At 30.2% G+C, this 19122-nt stretch overlaps 1 protein-coding gene and 1 long non-coding RNA gene across 3 annotated transcripts in view; both read right to left on the bottom strand.

Annotated features, from left to right (window-relative positions):
- The window catches only part of LOC114755653 (probable leucine-rich repeat receptor-like protein kinase At1g35710), a 66831-nt gene that overhangs the window by 46305 nt on the left and 1404 nt on the right, over positions 1–19122 (bottom strand). Inside the window, exons 2-5 of the mRNA XM_028944516.1 lie at positions 1405–1475; positions 1235–1306; positions 727–798; positions 557–628 (exon numbers count right to left, since the gene is read on the bottom strand). Of these exons, the coding sequence (XP_028800349.1) occupies positions 557–628; positions 727–798; positions 1235–1306; positions 1405–1475 (287 nt within the window). The remainder of the gene's footprint in view (positions 1–556; positions 629–726; positions 799–1234; positions 1307–1404; positions 1476–19122) is intronic.
- LOC114755652 (uncharacterized) lies at positions 575–1442 on the bottom strand. 2 transcript variants are annotated; one of them, XR_003741339.1, is made up of 3 exons: positions 1405–1440; positions 727–798; positions 575–628 (listed from the first exon to the last, which is right to left on the bottom strand). It is a non-coding gene; the product is annotated as an uncharacterized LOC114755652 (long non-coding RNA). The 2 variants fall into 2 exon arrangements; XR_003741338.1 differs by lacking the exons at positions 575–628; positions 727–798 and adding exons at positions 1114–1135; positions 1235–1306 and having other exon boundaries at positions 1405–1442.

Raw genomic sequence — 19122 nt, 5'->3', positions numbered from 1 at the left:
ATATTCCAAAATTTAGAGAATTTGCAAGAGTAATCATGGAAGATATGTAAGTAAGTCTGTTAGAAGACAAGTCTAGAAAATTGAGATTTTGAAGGGCTCCTATTTGGCATGGAATAATCCCTATCAATAGAGGTATTAGTTTGTGTACGGGTAAATATAATATTTTCAAATTGAATGAATTTACAAGGTAAGAGTGGAAATGAACGATATATAATTTGTAAGTAAGATAGTTAGAAGATAAGTATAGATGAATTAGATTATGGAGAGATCCTATTTGTGATGGGATGATCCCTGTCAATAAAAGTATTAGGTTGTGTGGAGATAGATACAATTTTTCCAAATTGAGTGAATTTGCAAGAGTAGAAATGGAGGATATATAACTCACCAGTAAGACTATTATAAGACAAGTGCAGAAAAATCAGATTATGAAGAGATCCTATCTGTGATGGAATGATCCCTGTCAATAAAAGTATTAGGTTGTGTGAAGATAAATACAATATTCCAGAATTTAGTGAATTTGCAAGGTAAGAGTAGAAATGGAAGATATATAACTCACCAGTAAAACTGTTAGAGGACAAGTCCAGATAATTGAGATTTTGAAGAGCTCCTATTTGTGATGGAATAATCCCTGTCAATAGAGGTATTAGGTTGTGGGGAGATAAGTACAATATTTCAAATTTTGTGAATTTGCAAGGTAAGAGTAGAAATGGAATATATATAACTCACCAGTAAGACTGTTAGAAGACAAGTCTAGATAATTGAGATTTTGAAGAGCTCCTATTTGTGATGGAATAATCCCTGTCAATGGAGGTATTAGGTTGTGGGGAGATAAGTGCAATATTTCAAAATTTAATGAATTTACATGGTTAGAGTAGATATGAAAGATATATAACTCATAAGCAAGATTGTTAGAAGGTAAGTATAAATGAATCAAATTATGAAGAGATCCTATCTGTGATGGAATGATCTCTATCAATAAAAGTATTAAGTTGTGTGGAAATAAACATAATATTTCAAAATTGAATGAATTTGCAAGAGTAGAAATGAAAGATATATGACTCAACAGCAAGACTATTAGAAGACAAGTCTAAGTAAGTAAGATTTTGAAGAGATTCTATTTGTGATGGAATAATCCCTGTCAATAGAAGTATTAGGTTGTGTGAAGATAAATACAATATTCCAGAATTTAGTGAATTTGCAAGGTAAGAGTAGAAATGGAAGATATCTAACTCACCAGTAAAACTGTTAGAGGACAAGTCCAGATAATTGAGATTTTGAAGAGCTCCTATTTGTGATGGAATAATCCCTGTCAATAGAGGTATTAGGTTGTGGGGAGATAAGTACAATATTTCAAATTTTGTGAATTTGCAAGGTAAGAGTAGAAATGGAATATATATAACTCACCAGTAAGACTGTTAGAAGACAAGTCTAGATAATTGAGATTTGAAGAGCTCCTATTTGTGATGGAATAATCCCTGTCAATGGAGGTATTAGGTTGTGGGGAGATAAGTGCAATATTTCAAAATTTAGTGAATTTACATGGTTAGAGTAGCTATGAAAGATATATAACTCATAAGCAAGATTGTTAGAAGGTAAGTATAAATGAATCAAATTATGAAGAGATCCTATCTGTGATGGAATGATCTCTATCAATAAAAGTATTAAGTTGTGTGGAAATAAACATAATATTTCAAAATTGAATGAATTTGCAAGAGTAGAAATGAAAGATATATGACTCAACAGCAAGACTATTAGAAGACAAGTCTAAGTAAGTAAGATTTTGAAGAGATTCTATTTGTGATGGAATAATCCCTGTCAATAGAAGTATTAGGTTGTGGGGTGGTAAATACAATATTTTTGAATTAGTTGAATTTGGATTGTAAGAGTAGAAGTAGAAGATACAACTCACCAGTAAGACTATTAAAAGATAAGTTTAGAAGGATGAGTTTATGAAGTGATCCTATCTGGCTTGGAATGTTATCTATCAAACCCATTTCAGAAAGTATGAGACGTTCTAGATTGGGAAATGCAGTGAAATTGAAATATGCTAGATGATGGTATTGTGTAGTCATCTGTTGATAATTCATGTCAACAAGGCTTCCAAAATCATTGCAAGATATGCCTTCCCAGTGACAAGGGTCTGACAAGTTGTGGGCACTGTTGCTGAAATTCCACCATTTGGTATGAAACAAAGCACGTTTCTCCTCTTCTATCATGGCAACTGATGCTACACCATTAATATGGAAGCAAGTTATTGCAACAAAGCATAATAAAAATACCGCTCTCATCACACCCATATTTAGTTCTTTTGTCTACACAAAGCGATCATGAAATGAGTGCATCCACAGAGTCTTTATATATAGAGTAATATTATTGAATCTCCCTTCTGCGCGTCAAAGTCGTTGGAGTGTGTAGGTCTAATGGCGAATGGACTAATCATATCATGTGAGATTGCCTCAGTTGTTAATTAATGGTCTTAGTCAATATTAAAGTCTTTAGTCTTTGGAGTTATTATAGTGAAAATGGGCATGAAATTGCCAAACATGAGATGATGAACACCACAGAATAGTGGTTTGATGGAACTCCGAATTAAAGAAACCATTATTTTTAACTTTTAGGATTATATTTTGAAGTACAAATCAAATGATGGAAATATACCTTTTCTTACCGCTAGTTGCTTTGAAACAGAGCATGTTTCTCCTCTGCTATCATGGAGGTGGCCATATTATTGAAGAAAGTAATGGCAGAGCATAGTCATAAAATCACTATTACCATCATAGTGCTTATTGTTGGAGTAGTCAGCATAATTTTGGAGAATGCCACTGATTCATGCAACGTGATCACCAAGTGAGTGCACAGGCTGAGTCTTTATAGAAGCATAAATTTATTTTTCTTAAAAACAAAATTATGACTTCTAAGTGACATATAAAGAAATGTGTTAACTAACTTTGACTATTAAAAATAAAAAAACGGAAAGTAAATAAAAATAAAAGCTTGCTTGATTTTATACTCAACTTTTATGTTTTTAAAACTACCTTTTAGAATAAGTTTTGAATACCAAAAATAAATAAAAAAATGTTAGAATCATTATTTCAAAAACCCTACGTAAAATGATGAAATGAAGGGTCAAAACTAGTTTGTTTTATTAACCTGATATAATTAACAGAAATATAATATTCTGGGTCTCTTCCCTAATTTTGTAAAACAAAAGGCAGAAAAATAAAAAAAAATGTTTTGATTTTTTTTTGTTTTAAGAACAAATTTTAATTTTGTTAGGAAAAGCTTAATAAAAATGCCACTATGACGCCTATCTTTTATTTAATTTCCTTCCACAAAGTGATGATCACAAAATGAGTGCAGTCTCAGAGTCTTTACATGGAGAAATATTGAAATGACAGAGTTCAAAGACTTATTACTCTTTTATATTGTTATGTGATCTCTATTTCTCTTTTGCAATGAAAGTTATGCGCACTTCATTATTCACTCTGGCTACTAACTGATAGGGCATTTATTAGTATTATGATCATCATATTTAAATTATTCACCTCATAAATTGTAAAATGACTTTTAGATATTATTTATCACACTTTTGTTTTACTCAAAATATGTACATTTTTTTATCATAAAAATGAGGTTAAAGGTTAAAAACACTTATGAAAATATATCAAAACTTTACTTAACACTATGAACTTTCTTCGTGATCAAGTCTACCAATCCAAGTTTAAAAAAGAGATTAATAATGTCAGCGTCATTAAAATTAACAAACATTCGTTTTTTTGGTTGTGGGACCCATATTTTTTAAAATAAAAATACCAAAATACCCTCAATTAAAATGGAAAAAAACTAAGAGTTACATGAACTTATACTTAAAGTTGACCAAACACCATATAATATTTATAAAAGTATCAAAATACACCCAATCTCAAAGGGCTATTGTATTAGAGTGTGTTAGAGATTATTAATTATAACAAAATTTTTATAATTAAAATAACTAATATGAAAAAGTTTAAGCTTGAATTGTATTGCTCTACAATGTTAAGTTATTTATATCCCCAATATTTTTTTTGAGTAGACATTATGGATATCTTTTGAAAATAAGTTACTTATATCAACGATACATGGAGCTGTATGTTTATTTTCTAATCTATGTTATCAAATTTAACAGTCAACCTGAAATTTCTTTTATGTTTATGTTTAATTTCTTTGAGAAAATTTAAGGCTATTTTTAGTAGTTACAAAAATATTTAATTATTATGTATAATATTTATGCTCTTAGAATATTTTCAGCCATCAATGAATAGAATAACTATAACAATAGGCTGGTTTTTATTGAAAAAAATTGGCTAATAAAAAATTTATTGAAAAAGATTAATAATCTTTTTTAATTATAAAGATTGGTGATATAAAAATTTATTATACTTAATAATCTCTAATACACTCTAATGCAATAACCTTTCGAAATTGGTGGTATTTTGGTATTTTTATTAAAAATCATATGGTGTTTGATGAAGTTTATGGGTATTTTTGACCCTTGACTTTTTTTTGTTTAATTAGGGGTATTTTGATACTTTCACTAAAAAAATTCATTGGTCCCATTGCTAAAAACGGGACGTTTGTTAATTTTGATAGCATTGGCATTATTGAGCTTTTTTTAAATTTGAACTAGTCAATTAGAACCCAAAAAAAATCACAATGTTGGGTGGAGTTTTAATATATATATATATATATATATATATTTGACCCTTAAGCCAAAAAAATATAAACACTATGGAAACCTGTTTTTCTCTTCACACGGATTTCATCTGTATATCAAATTGTTTTTTTTTTTAAACTTTGTATGCATATAATCTGTGAGAATAGATGACGGTAATAATTGTAATAGATAGTAGAGTTTTTGCTCCCTTCTTTTTTAAAAATTAAAGAAGAATAAAAAAAGAATATCATTGTTAATGGTCTTCGTCAATATTAAAGTCTTATATGGTAAAAATAGACAAGAGATTGCTAAACGTGAGATGAACACCACAATACATATAGAGGTCCTATGAAAATTCAAAAAAAGCAAACTCATTATTAAAGATGTGTAAGACGGGCACACATTAGAGTCAAAAGTCTTTGGAGAACATCCAAATTAAGGCAATGGACATAAACGTAACGTGTGAGAAGGGCATAATAAAATACAAAACTAGTCTATTGGGTCCCACATAATTGGAATTGGAATACAATAAGCTCTCGAATATGCTAAATAGATTCACATGAAGTGGATGACAATTAATTAGAAATGCCTAAATTTTTTCTAATTAATTGTTTTGGAAAAAACTACCACCCTTCATGAACTTCTACCAAATGGGTCAAGCTTAGCCTTAACATAATGACCATCTCTAGTGGCCTAAATGGTATCGGCAGCTTCAGGTTGATCAAACACAAAGTTTGAACATTTTTAAAATAATAGCGTTCTGTTCTAGTGGCATATGAAAACTCTTTTCTAAAAGGAAGGTCACAGGTTTGACATCCCCTGCAATGTAATCCTAGGCCTTTAGTACCTACTCAGCTGTCTCTTTTCATTGAAAAAAAAAAAAAAGCTTGAACATCTTTAAATTTTTTTGTGTGTAAGGTCATGGGTTGGAAGTTTAAAGATACAAACTAAAATTATGCTAACTCCTGATTTTTTGTTTATAGTAATGCTTAAATCTGTATTAGTAGTTGGAGCTTAGGGATTTCAATGTCCTGTTGTGGGTTCTGTGTGCAGTGCTCAAGTGTCCCCAACCAGAAAAGAAGAGAGAAAGAAGAAGATAAATGTACTCTATAACTAAAAGAATACAAAAATATCATAAAAATGTATAAGGGAAACTCATGCCCGAAAACATCAACTTTTTTAACCCTTGAATTTTTTTTTGTAATTAGAGGTATTTTGTTTCTTTCACTTACAAAAATCATGGGTCCCATTGTTAAAAAAGAGACATTTGTTAATTTTGATAGCATTGGCATTATTGAGCTCTTTTTAAGTTTGAATTAGTCAATTTGAACCCAAAGAACATTCACGATGTTGTGTGAAGTTTTAGTATATTTTCATATATATTTTTATCCTTAACCATAAAAAATACTACCTCCGGTCCTTAATATAAAATCTTGTTTGACTTTTATTTTAGTCCTAAATATAAGATCCCAATCTCTTTTGTCTATTTTATTTATACATTTTTTTCCAAGGTAGTCCTTCTAATGATAACATTTCTAGCCAATACATTTGATTAGCAAGGATATTTTAGGAAAGACAACATATATTTATTACAAATAACTAACTTAACTTATTTCTTTAATCTCTTCAGATTAGTCAACTAGCTCTTATAATTAGGATGGGAGAGAGTATAAACACTATGGAAACCTGTTTTTCTCTTCACACGGATTTCATCTGCATATCAAATTGTTTTTTTTTTTAAAACTTTGTATGCATATAATCTGTGAGAATAGATGACGGTAATAATTGTAATAGATAGTAGAGTTTTTTCTCCCTTCTTTTTTAAAAATTAAAGAAGAATAAAAAAAGAATATCATTGTTAATGGTCTTCGTCAATATTAAAGTCTTGTATGGTAAAAATAGACAAGAGATTGCTAAACGTGAGATGAACACCACAATACATATAGAGGTCCTATGAAAATTCAAAAAAAGCAAACTCATTATTAAAGATGTGTAAGACGGGCACACATTAGAGTCAAAAGTCTTTGGAGAACATCCAAATTAAGGCAATGGACATAAACGTAACGTGTGAGAAGGGCATAATAAAATACAAAACTAGTCTATTGGGTCCCACATAATTGGAATTGGAATACAATAAGCTCTCGAATATGCTAAATAGATTCACATGAAGTGGATGACAATTAATTAGAAATGCCTAAATTTTTTCTAATTAATTGTTTTGGAAAAAACTACCACCCTTCATGAACTTCTACCAAATGGGTCAAGCTTAGCCTTAACATAATGACCATCTCTAGTGGCCTAAATGGTATCGGCAGCTTCAGGTTGATCAAACACAAAGTTTGAACATTTTTAAAATAATAGCGTTCTGTTCTAGTGGCATATGAAAACTCTTTTCTAAAAGGAAGGTCACAGGTTTGACATCCCCTGCAATGTAATCCTAGGCCTTTAGTACCTACTCAGCTGTCTCTTTTCATTGAAAACAAAAAAAAAAAAAAAGCTTGAACATCTTTAAATTTTTTTGTGTGTAAGGTCATGGGTTGGAAGTTTAAAGATACAAACTAAAATTATGCTAACTCCTGATTTTTTGTTTATAGTAATGCTTAAATCTGTATTAGTAGTTGGAGATTAGGGATTTCAATGTCCTGTTGTGGGTTCTGTGTGCAGTGCTCAAGTGTCCCCAACCAGAAAAGAAGAGAGAAAGAAGAAGATAAATGTACTCTATAACTAAAAGAATACAAAAATATCATAAAAATGTATAAGGGAAACTCATGCCCGAAAACATCAACTTTTTTAACCCTTGAATTTTTTTTTTGTAATTAGAGGTATTTTGTTTCTTTCACTTACAAAAATCATGGGTCCCATTGTTAAAAAAGAGACATTTGTTAATTTTGATAGCATTGGCATTATTGAGCTCTTTTTAAGTTTGAATTAGTCAATTTGAACCCAAAGAACATTCACGATGTTGTGTGAAGTTTTAGTATATTTTCATATATATTTTTGATCCTTAACCATAAAAAATACTACCTCCGGTCCTTAATATAAAATCTTGTTTGACTTTTATTTTAGTCCTAAATATAAGATCCCAATCTCTTTTGTCTATTTTATTTATACATTTTTTTCCAAGGTAGTCCTTCTAATGATAACATTTCTAGCCAATACATTTGATTAGCAAGGATATTTTAGGAAAGACAACATATATTTATTACAAATAACTAACTTAACTTATTTCTTTAATCTCTTCAGATTAGTCAACTAGCTCTTATAATTAGGATGGGAGAGAGTATAAACACTATGGAAACCTGTTTTTCTCTTCACACGGATTTCATCTGCATATCAAATTGTTTTTTTTTTAAAACTTTGTATGCATATAATCTGTGAGAATAGATGACGGTAATAATTGTAATAGATAGTAGAGTTTTTTCTCCCTTCTTTTTTAAAAATTAAAGAAGAATAAAAAAAGAATATCATTGTTAATGGTCTTCGTCAATATTAAATTCTTGTATGGTAAAAATAGACAAGAGATTGCTAAACGTGAGATGAACACCACAATACATATAGAGGTCCTATGAAAATTCAAAAAAAGCAAACTCATTATTAAAGATGTGTAAGACGGGCACACATTAGAGTCAAAAGTCTTTGGAGAACATCCAAATTAAGGCAATGGACATAAACGTAACGTGTGAGAAGGGCATAATAAAATACAAAACTAGTCTATTGGGTCCCACATAATTGGAATTGGAATACAATAAGCTCTCGAATATGCTAAATAGATTCACATGAAGTGGATGACAATTAATTAGAAATGCCTAAATTTTTTCTAATTAATTGTTTTGGAAAAAACTACCACCCTTCATGAACTTCTACCAAATGGGTCAAGCTTAGCCTTAACATAATGACCATCTCTAGTGGCCTAAATGGTATCTGCAGCTTCAGGTTGATCAAACACAAAGTTTGAACATTTTTAAAATAATAGCGTTCTGTTCTAGTGGCATATGAAAACTCTTTTCTAAAAGGAAGGTCACAGGTTTGACATCCCCTGCAATGTAATCCTAGGCCTTTAGTACCTACTCAGCTGTCTCTTTTCATTGAAAAAAAAAAAAAAAAAGCTTGAACATCTTTAAATTTTTTTGTGTGTAAGGTCATGGGTTGGAAGTTTAAAGATACAAACTAAAATTATGCTAACTCCTGATTTTTTGTTTATAGTAATGCTTAAATCTGTATTAGTAGTTGGAGATTAGGGATTTCAATGTCCTGTTGTGGGTTCTGTGTGCAGTGCTCAAGTGTCCCCAACCAGAAAAGAAGAGAAAAAGAAGAAGATAAATGTACTCTATAACTAAAAGAATACAAAAATATCATAAAAATGTATAAGGGAAACTCATGCCCGAAAACATCAACTTTTTTAACCCTTGAATTTTTTTTTGTAATTAGAGGTATTTTGTTTCTTTCACTTACAAAAATCATGGGTCCCATTGTTAAAAAAGAGACATTTGTTAATTTTGATAGCATTGGCATTATTGAGCTCTTTTTAAGTTTGAATTAGTCAATTTGAACCCAAAGAACATTCACGATGTTGTGTGAAGTTTTAGTATATTTTCATATATATTTTTTATCCTTAACCATAAAAAATACTACCTCCGGTCCTTAATATAAAATCTTGTTTGACTTTTATTTTAGTCCTAAATATAAGATCCCAATCTCTTTTGTCTATTTTATTTATACATTTTTTTCCAAGGTAGTCCTTCTAATGATAACATTTCTAGCCAATACATTTGATTAGCAAGGATATTTTAGGAAAGACAACATATATTTATTACAAATAACTAACTTAACTTATTTCTTTAATCTCTTCAGATTAGTCAACTAGCTCTTATAATTAGGATGGGAGAGAGTATAAACACTATGGAAACCTGTTTTTCTCTTCACACGGATTTCATCTGCATATCAAATTGTTTTTTTTTTAAAACTTTGTATGCATATAATCTGTGAGAATAGATGACGGTAATAATTGTAATAGATAGTAGAGTTTTTTCTCCCTTCTTTTTTAAAAATTAAAGAAGAATAGAAAAAGAATATCATTGTTAATGGTCTTCGTCAATATTAAAGTCTTGTATGGTAAAAATAGACAAGAGATTGCTAAACGTGAGATGAACACCACAATACATATAGAGGTCCTATGAAAATTCAAAAAAAAGCAAACTCATTATTAAAGATGTGTAAGACGGGCACACATTAGAGTCAAAAGTCTTTGGAGAACATCCAAATTAAGGCAATGGACATAAACGTAACGTGTGAGAAGGGCATAATAAAATACAAAACTAGTCTATTGGGTCCCACATAATTGGAATTGGAATACAATAAGCTCTCGAATATGCTAAATAGATTCACATGAAGTGGATGACAATTAATTAGAAATGCCTAAATTTTTTCTAATTAATTGTTTTGGAAAAAACTACCACCCTTCATGAACTTCTACCAAATGGGTCAAGCTTAGCCTTAACATAATGACCATCTCTAGTGGCCTAAATGGTATCTGCAGCTTCAGGTTGATCAAACACAAAGTTTGAACATTTTTAAAATAATAGCGTTCTGTTCTAGTGGCATATGAAAACTCTTTTCTAAAAGGAAGGTCACAGGTTTGACATCCCCTGCAATGTAATCCTAGGCCTTTAGTACCTACTCAGCTGTCTCTTTTCATTGAAAAAAAAAAAAAAGCTTGAACATCTTTAAATTTTTTTGTGTGTAAGGTCATGGGTTGGAAGTTTAAAGATACAAACTAAAATTATGCTAACTCCTGATTTTTTGTTTATAGTAATGCTTAAATCTGTATTAGTAGTTGGAGATTAGGGATTTCAATGTCCTGTTATGGGTTCTGTGTGCAGTGCTCAAGTGTCCCCAACCAGAAAAGAAGAGAAAAAGAAGAAGATAAATGTACTCTATAACTAAAAGAATATAAAAATATCATAAAAATGCAGAAGGGAAACTCATGCCTAAAAACATTAACTTTTTATATCTAAAAAAATATTACTAAAAGATGAGTTACAGCTATAAGAATACGAGTTGTAAATAAGGTATTTAAGTCTTAAGTTATTCTCAGTTATTTACTATTAAAACCGAGATTCTTATATTTGTTGCTGTTTAAATAAATATTTGTAACTCATCGTTCAACAGAGAATTTTTGTAACCTAATTATTAAAAGATTAATTTGTGTGTTCTTTTTCTTATATAAGAACAAATAAATATGGATAAAGGACCATCAATTTCTTCTTAAGTAGGCACGCATATGGAAAACAGGAGGGTAGTAATTTCTTTGTAAATCATGGTCAAAATTTTGTGATCAATAATTTATTGCATGATGCTACTTGTCTCTTACAATTCATGCAAAACTGCAAAAGATTCAAAAGTCTACAACTACTATTGTTATGGTCTGGTCTTAAAGACCATTCCAAACGCGTTTTTTTTTTTTTCCTTTTTATGAGTAGATTTTACGAGTATGACAGTTTTTTTATCTTAATTATGTGCAACTATATAGAATTATTATTCGGTTTTTATTCCATAATTTGTCATTGTAAAGTAATAAAGTAATAAGTAGAATACTTTTTACAAAAAAAATATTAAATAATACCGACAAACTGGTTAAGCATTAATACATTCTCTTAATTTGTGTAAGAAGCAACTTAAAACAAAGATTAAAAGGGAAAAAAATGCATATCAAGAAAGTAATCTAAACCACAGTAAATGTTAGGAGTGACTGGAAGAGATAACTTCAATTATTATCATGGTATTGAAAACGGGACCGGACCAGCTGGTTTGGACCGAAAACCAGTGAACAGGCCAGGTAACCTGTCTTGTTGTTTGTTGAGTCTGTGAACCGAGTGCATGATGACTCAGTGTGACCTGCACTGAACCAGGGTGACCCGCCCGGTTTGGTGGGTTAACTCAGCTCCCCCCTTTTTTTAAAAAAATTATTTTGATGATATTTTTTTAAAAGCTGTTGATAATTAGGACTTAGTGATTGAATAATTATAGGGAGGAATATTTTATTATCATATATCTATTTTGATATTTTGTTGGGATGAATATTTAGTGATTTTAGTAGTATGATATTATAAGAAATTGTAAAGATATAGTTTATTATCATATATCTAGTTCTTAGTGAACATTGAAATTATTTTTTTATTTCTCACCGGTTTGACCCCTGGTTTGGCTCTGGATTGACCCACTGACTCTTGACCCATTGTCTTGATCGGTTCAATTGCCGGTCCGGTTTTTAGTACCTTGATTATTATAGCCTCAATTGGATAAGTGATAATAAATTGTCAGGCAAAAAAAAAAAGATAATAAATTGAGAGAATTGCCATGAAGTTCCAAGTGAAAAATATAATTACTAGTACAGCATGCAATAATAACTTTCATAGTGATAAATGACAACTACTCATCTGTCATGGGGACTAACTGATAATTATCTTCTTTTTTCTTTGAACCTTATCATAATTCTCCCTAATAAATTCTCACAAAAATAATGACAAAAATGACATCAACAGACATCAATGAGAAAACTGTTGGAGACGAATCAGTATGTAATAATGATAAGCTCGGACGTATTAAAAAAAACAAATCATGACCTATTAACTAATCAAGAAACTTTTTAATAATTAAATTATTTATGTGGGACTCCACCATAATTTTCCCAAAATATAACGTGTGGAATGGGTACAATTGGATACAAAGGTATAGTCTATTGATCTAGACCTGGTGAAGTGGGCTAGTAGTGTCGATATGAGCTAGCCTACGATGGTGAAGGCTGAAAGTAGCTGCGCCCGCCATGCCTGCCAGCTCCCTTATATTTTTTTCAAAAAAATTCTAAATTATTTCCACACACACTGGTAAATGATCTATGTATATGTCTCCTCGTCTCTGCAATATATAGCCATATATTTAACAACTAATAGGTGTGATCGAGTTTAAAAAAGTAAAGTTCCAAATGTAAGCCTAATATACCACTATTTATTATTTTTTTGTGCAATATTTATTAATTTTTAGATAAAGAGCTCTTATCATTGCCTTCTAATAAGGCTTCATTTGCTTCCTTTATCTGCATATAAGTCTTAGGTAATGGATCTTGTAACCTCTTGATTCTCTCTCTTGTTATTTGGCGCTTTGATGTTAAATCCTCCACTTCAGATATTTCTATTAGAAATGGTAACAACGCCTAAAATAGGAACCTAGTAAATTGGGCGCCTAGAAAGTTTTCGCGACTTTTTGAAGCTATTCCATAACAGCACTATGAGATACATTTGAGTAATCTTTATTATAAAACTTGTTTTCTAGAAAGATAAATCAATTTTCTAAGCTTAATGATTATTTAGGAAAATGTTTCCAACTGGAAGGGTAGAGTGTTAGATAAGAAGCAATTCAAGTTCAGTTTTAACATAAATTGATGGTACTCTTTATTATAAGAGTGTAAGGAGTGGGTACTTTTGACATTTGCTTTTACTTTAAAACCACATGCTATATGCTTTAGTTATAACATGTAATAAATTAAATATCACTTCCATTATCATTGAAATATATATGGCATCCCATTCATCACAATGGTCGGCTGAAGGGTTGTAGCTATTCCACCAGTTGATCAGAGGGGGCATTATATATTTGGCTGGTGCTTTTAATTTGATATCACAAAACTTACACAACTTTACAACTTCTTTTTCTACGTCCTAATTTCTAAACACCTTGTTTGCAAGCCATCGTCAACGTCAAAGTTGGAGTATCCCTCACGACAAATGGACATAATCATGACGGTGTGATGGGAAGAGTTGAATTCATTGATATATATGTGTGTGTTTGTGTATATTTGACACAACGATTTTTGGTAATTTTGAAATGTTAACAACTTTAATTAATTTTAACTAAATCTTTAGATTTATACAAAGTTGTTAATAAAGCCTTATCAAAAGAATGAAATGAAGGAATACATATTAGAGAATTAATGGGTAGATAGAGCTCACCCCTTATACAGGATATTCAGTTTGGGAATCTGAATCATTCAAAATAAAATTGAACGATCTAGATTTAATATAATTTTATTTTTATGTTTTAAATAATTTTATATTTTTATCTGTGAAAAAATTTAAAATACAAATAACATCTTAATTATTCACATTTTCAAGAAAATAATTTTTTACTTGCTAAAAAATCATTTGTTAAAAAATTATAAATCTAAATGGTTGAAACTACAATTATACATATCTAATGTCATTGCAATGATGAGTATAATAGTGATCATTCCTGCCATAAGCACTTTAAACTGGTTCCTATTACAAGTGTCCTGAAAAAAACTTGTGAACAAACATTTGGGATATCCAAAATCCGATAACTTAGCTACAAAAAATTAGCTTGGTTTTCAGTCTCTTCTGTTAATTTTGCCTCCTCCTATTTTGTATTTTTCTGAAATTTCAGAAAAAGGGAATGATAGATCATCAATATTTTAAAACCCGGATAACCGAAGTTCACAGACATACTTCTCATAATCCAAGTGATGCATAAAAGGTCACCGACAAAAGCTAGAATAAATAGTAACTTGCTAGTATATGAGTGAGTTTTGGTAACTAAGGGTAAATGTTAATTAATTTATACTAGCAAGATTGTTTTGAAATAAATAAACAATAATAAGATTTTGAAGAGCACCCATCTATATTGGAATTTTAGTTGTAAATAGATGTATTAGATTTGTTGAGGTAGATATAACATTTTGAAACTGAGTGAATTTTGCAAGGTAAGAGTGAAAGTAGAAGGTATATAACTAACTCACCAGTAAGATTGTTATAAGACAAGTCCAAGTAAATGAATTTATAAAGAGATCCTATCTGAGGTGGAATGGCATCTATCAAACCCCTTCCTTTGAGTATCAAATATTGTAGGTTGGGAAATGCAGTGAGGTTGAGATCTTCTAGCTGAGGGTGCTATGGAGGGATCCGTGGTTGATTCATCATAACAACGCTTCCAAAATCATTGCAATATATCTCTTCTCAGTAACAAGGGTATGAAAAGTTGTGGGCACTATCACTAAAATTCCACCATTTGGTGTGAAGTAGAGCAAGTTTCTCTATTGGGAGAAAGCTGTAGCAAAGCATAATAGAAGTACCAATATCATTACACCCATCTTTCATTAATTTTGTTTGCATAAAGTGATTATCACAAAAAATGAATGCAACCACAGAGTCTTTATATGGACAAAAACTTAACTGGCCGCCTTATTGGGATGAAATGATGATTCTCAACCATCCAAGTCAACACTAAAGTCTTCATCACTTCACTTGTACTCAGAGAACAAAAAAGCCGGATCAAACTAGCCGGTTCACCGGTGGTCCAATTCGGTTTGGATATTAAACCGGTGGGGAATTGAACCAGTAGCGAACTGGTCAAACCGGAATGAACTGGTGAAAACTGGTGTGAATCATTAATAAACCGGTTTGGATGATTATATTGTTATTGGTTGTTTTTTTTTTTTCATTCAGCTTCTAATATCTCACCCCTATAGATTTAAATGAATTTTAATGATGATTTTGGTATCAATGATTATTAAATTTACTTAATGATAAACAATAAAGATCAAAATTCTTAATGTCGTTATACTTTATTATTATAATCAAACTATTGTTATATTTCGATATATTTTGTTATTAGTGATTATTAATGTTGTTATATTTTGTTATTTTTAATTAAATTATATTATTTTAATATGACCGGTTGGACCTCGAGTTGACCCCGATCCGAGCAACTAATCCTTAAACCACTACCTTAACCGGTTTAATGTCCGATCCGGTTTTTTATTCCTTGCTTGTACTCCTCTGTCAGTTTACTTATTACTCGCATATAGGGAAAGAGAAAGAAGCAAAATGAAAGTTAACTCATAATAAGTTTACTAAAAGAAAATAATAATACTGTTTGGAATTTTCCTTATTAAATTTAAGAGTAAAATATATTACCTATCTTTTTGTTTTACCCGAATTATAGAAATATCTCCTTTATTTTAAAAATGTATATAAATTGTCTCCCTTTGCTGTTTGGTACTGATTTTGGTGGAATACAGTATTCAAAAAAAAATGTATATAAATTTTTCTTGAAATTAAAATGTATATCACACAAACTGTCTTTATATATTTGAGATTTCATTTCTATCTATCCAACTAATAGTTGACCATTAAGATTGATTTTTAAAGTTTTATTTTGATCAAAATATCCCCTCTTAACATAAATATTTTTTGAACATTTATATCCATAAAAAATACTTTTTGATCCAAATAATTATAACAGATATATTTTCAAAATTTTTAATTTTAATTCTTCATAACATATTGAAACTTATTTATTTAGGTTTCTTTTAAAAGGCTAAAAAGTTATTTTAAATGCATATTTTTTTATCATATAATAGTTTCGGACATTATATAAATCATTTAAATTTAAATTTTAAAATTTTTAAACAAAAATCTTGTTGCAAACATTTACAACTTATTTGATCGATCATATATTTATTTAAAGAATTCATGAAATTTCCTTTCAATTTTTTATGTTTATATTAACTTATTACTCAATTTCCTTCGATCAGAGGTGGGATCCAATTTTCTTGTGTGTTAAATTCCCAAATAGCCCTTTCATCTTCTTCATTATCAACAGCCTCATGTTCATCTTTTCCCGTTCACTCCTTTGGGACTTGGGTCTTCACTTCGAAAGTTGTGGCCCGCTAATCGATGGACCATTCTTGCTCATCTTCACTCTCTATTGTCATCTTTAACCTAGATTTGGTTCTTTATTGTCGTTGTCACTCGTTGGCCTCTTCACTCTAAATTGATGGCTCTTTCTTCATCATCATCAGTGGCTCTTTCTTCGTACTCTGATTGGTTTCTTAATTTTGTAAAGTATTCTTTTAGTCTCATAACCCTAACACAATCAACTTTGAATGATTTTTTGTGGCAACCATTGTTGTTCTTCAAAATTTACGTAATACGCGAACACGTGATAATTTTTCTTCAAAATAAAATTTTCAATAGATTTAAAGGATCAGAGATGCAAGTTGGCCTAATAAAAAACAGTATTTGAAATAATTTGAATTGTAATTACTGCTATTCAAAGTTATAGGATGACAATTAAGACAGCTCTTCATCATTATTTAATGAAAAATTGATCACCAAAAGTAGCATGAAAGCCAATTTAGGAAAGTTGTTATTCTAATGAGGAAGGCTGAGCAAGTTTATTTCCCATTATAAAAAATAGCAGAAGAAAGAAATAAACATGTTTGCCTTTTTTTATTTTTTTGCCAGCGTTGCACTTTTTCATAAAAGTATTTTTATGTAAGTCAATATGAAATTCTTCTCACATATTTATGCCATATACTGTATAAGTTTTTACCGAAACACTTTATTAATCAATGTGGTGGGCTTATTCACACGACGTTTCAATATATTATCTATTTTGCTGCTTTTTATTTTGATAGCACAATTACACAATTTTATACTCTCTTTTTTTTTCCAGATTTTAAAGCCCCCCTCTTTTATATAAGGCGCCGTCGACATCAAGGCCGCTGGAGTATGCGGCCGCCTCCTCAAAACAAATGGACATAAATATAACGTGTGTGATGAGAAGACTTGATTTCATTGATATTTTTATTTATTTATTTATTGACTAAAATTATTTTAGTTAATTTTAAAATTTTAAAATCTTCAAGTAGTTTTGGGCAATTTTTTTAACTGAAATCATTTGGCACATACTTATTTTTAACTCCATTAAGCCATATCAACATAGTTAATTATTAGCAGAGGGAGTTTAAACTACAAGCATCCAAATTCTAATAGATAAACTCTAACGACCTCAGTTAAGTTTACTGAGTTTATATTTTTCCCTAAAGCTTAAGTATTCTCTTCTTAGAGGTAATCCTATTCGAAGCACTATTAAGCATTAAATGTGGGCACTTATGGCATCAGAGATTCGAACATTGGTTCGTCACATTATGAGGGACTAACCCCTTTCACTTGACCCAATTCCTATTACTAAGTTTAATTGAAAACTACAAGGAATACTTCCCTTCTTTCTTTTTTTTCCTCTTTCATACCATGTTAATAAATTCTTATAAAAAGAATGGGCTGTCAAAAGCACAATAACTCAGCCACCAAATTAGCTTAATATTTTACTGTTTGTTTGGTAACGGTGATGTCAACAATAATTTTTTTGTTATAATTTACGGAATATAAAATAAGTATACGAAGAGAGTTTCGTTTCAATTTATATAAATGTATTTATAAGTACTTAATATAAATAGCTCCAAACAAGACATTAATCTGCTCTTCTGATCTTTTCGCATCCTGCTATTTTGCATTTTTTTAATTTCCTGTATTTTCTTATTCTTAACACAGTTTTGGTTTTCACCAAAAACCTCCCCAGATGCTAGACAAAGTTAAAGATTGTTTTTGTTGTTACTGTTGGTGGCTCCTCTTCCTAAATCCTTCATAATCATATTACACACATGTGCATGCGCGCGCGCACATATATATATTTGCGTGCCTACAGTGTCAAATCTGTCACAATTTGGCAATTTCCATGCCATTTGAGTATTATATTTTTCTTAATCAGTTATGTGCAATGTAGGTTTATTGAATTATTATTAAGTTTTTATTTGATGCTTCTACGTACAGATTCCATATAATGCCTGAAAGGTTGGAGATATTCCACCAGTCACCCTAAAGCAGAGCATGTTTCTGTTTCTCCTCAGCCATCATGGGCACGGGGTAGTAATAATGGGAAGAAAGGGGTGGCATGATGTAATAGTAATATCACAGTGCTTGATGTTTGAGCAGCGCACATGATATTGGGGAGGTTTAGTCTTTATATAGGAAGATAATTTAATTTTTATTAAAAATACTCATCTAATTTTAAATATAAGACCTAATAAAAAAAAGTTTGTTATTTTACAAATTAATTATTTAATTTCTATTTCAGTTATTTTACAAATTAATTATTTAATCTCTATGTTCAGAAGAAATATAAATTTTTAAAGAGTTAATGTGCAAATTTGTCTCAAAAGTTTTAACTCAAGAGTGCTAAGCATCGGAAAGCTTTTTTTAATTGCAAATTTATCGTGAAAGTTTAAAATCATAGCAAATTTGTCCCCTACTATTAAAAATATTAACAGTCAATATTACTATTTAACCAATCAACGTTAGTTTTTTAATAGTAAAAGGAAAAGCTGCTATGATTTTATACTTTTGAGGCAAATTTATACAAAAAAAAAAAAAAGACTTCCCAGTGCTTAGCACTTATAAGTGAAAACTCACGGAACAAATTTGTACCTTATATAACTCTACCAACACTACCAAAAAAAAAGATCTTTAACGGCGGTTAAAATGAGCTTTTCATAATGGTTTTGAAAGTGCAGTGAA

Source organism: Neltuma alba, unplaced genomic scaffold (assembly GCF_004799145.2).
Source record: "Neltuma alba isolate B1F8T4 unplaced genomic scaffold, ASM479914v2 tig00010307_pilon, whole genome shotgun sequence".
Classification (NCBI taxonomy): Eukaryota; Viridiplantae; Streptophyta; class Magnoliopsida; order Fabales; family Fabaceae; genus Neltuma; species Neltuma alba.
Note: the sequence above shows the minus strand (reverse complement) of the source record. Positions and strands in the feature narration are given on the sequence as shown.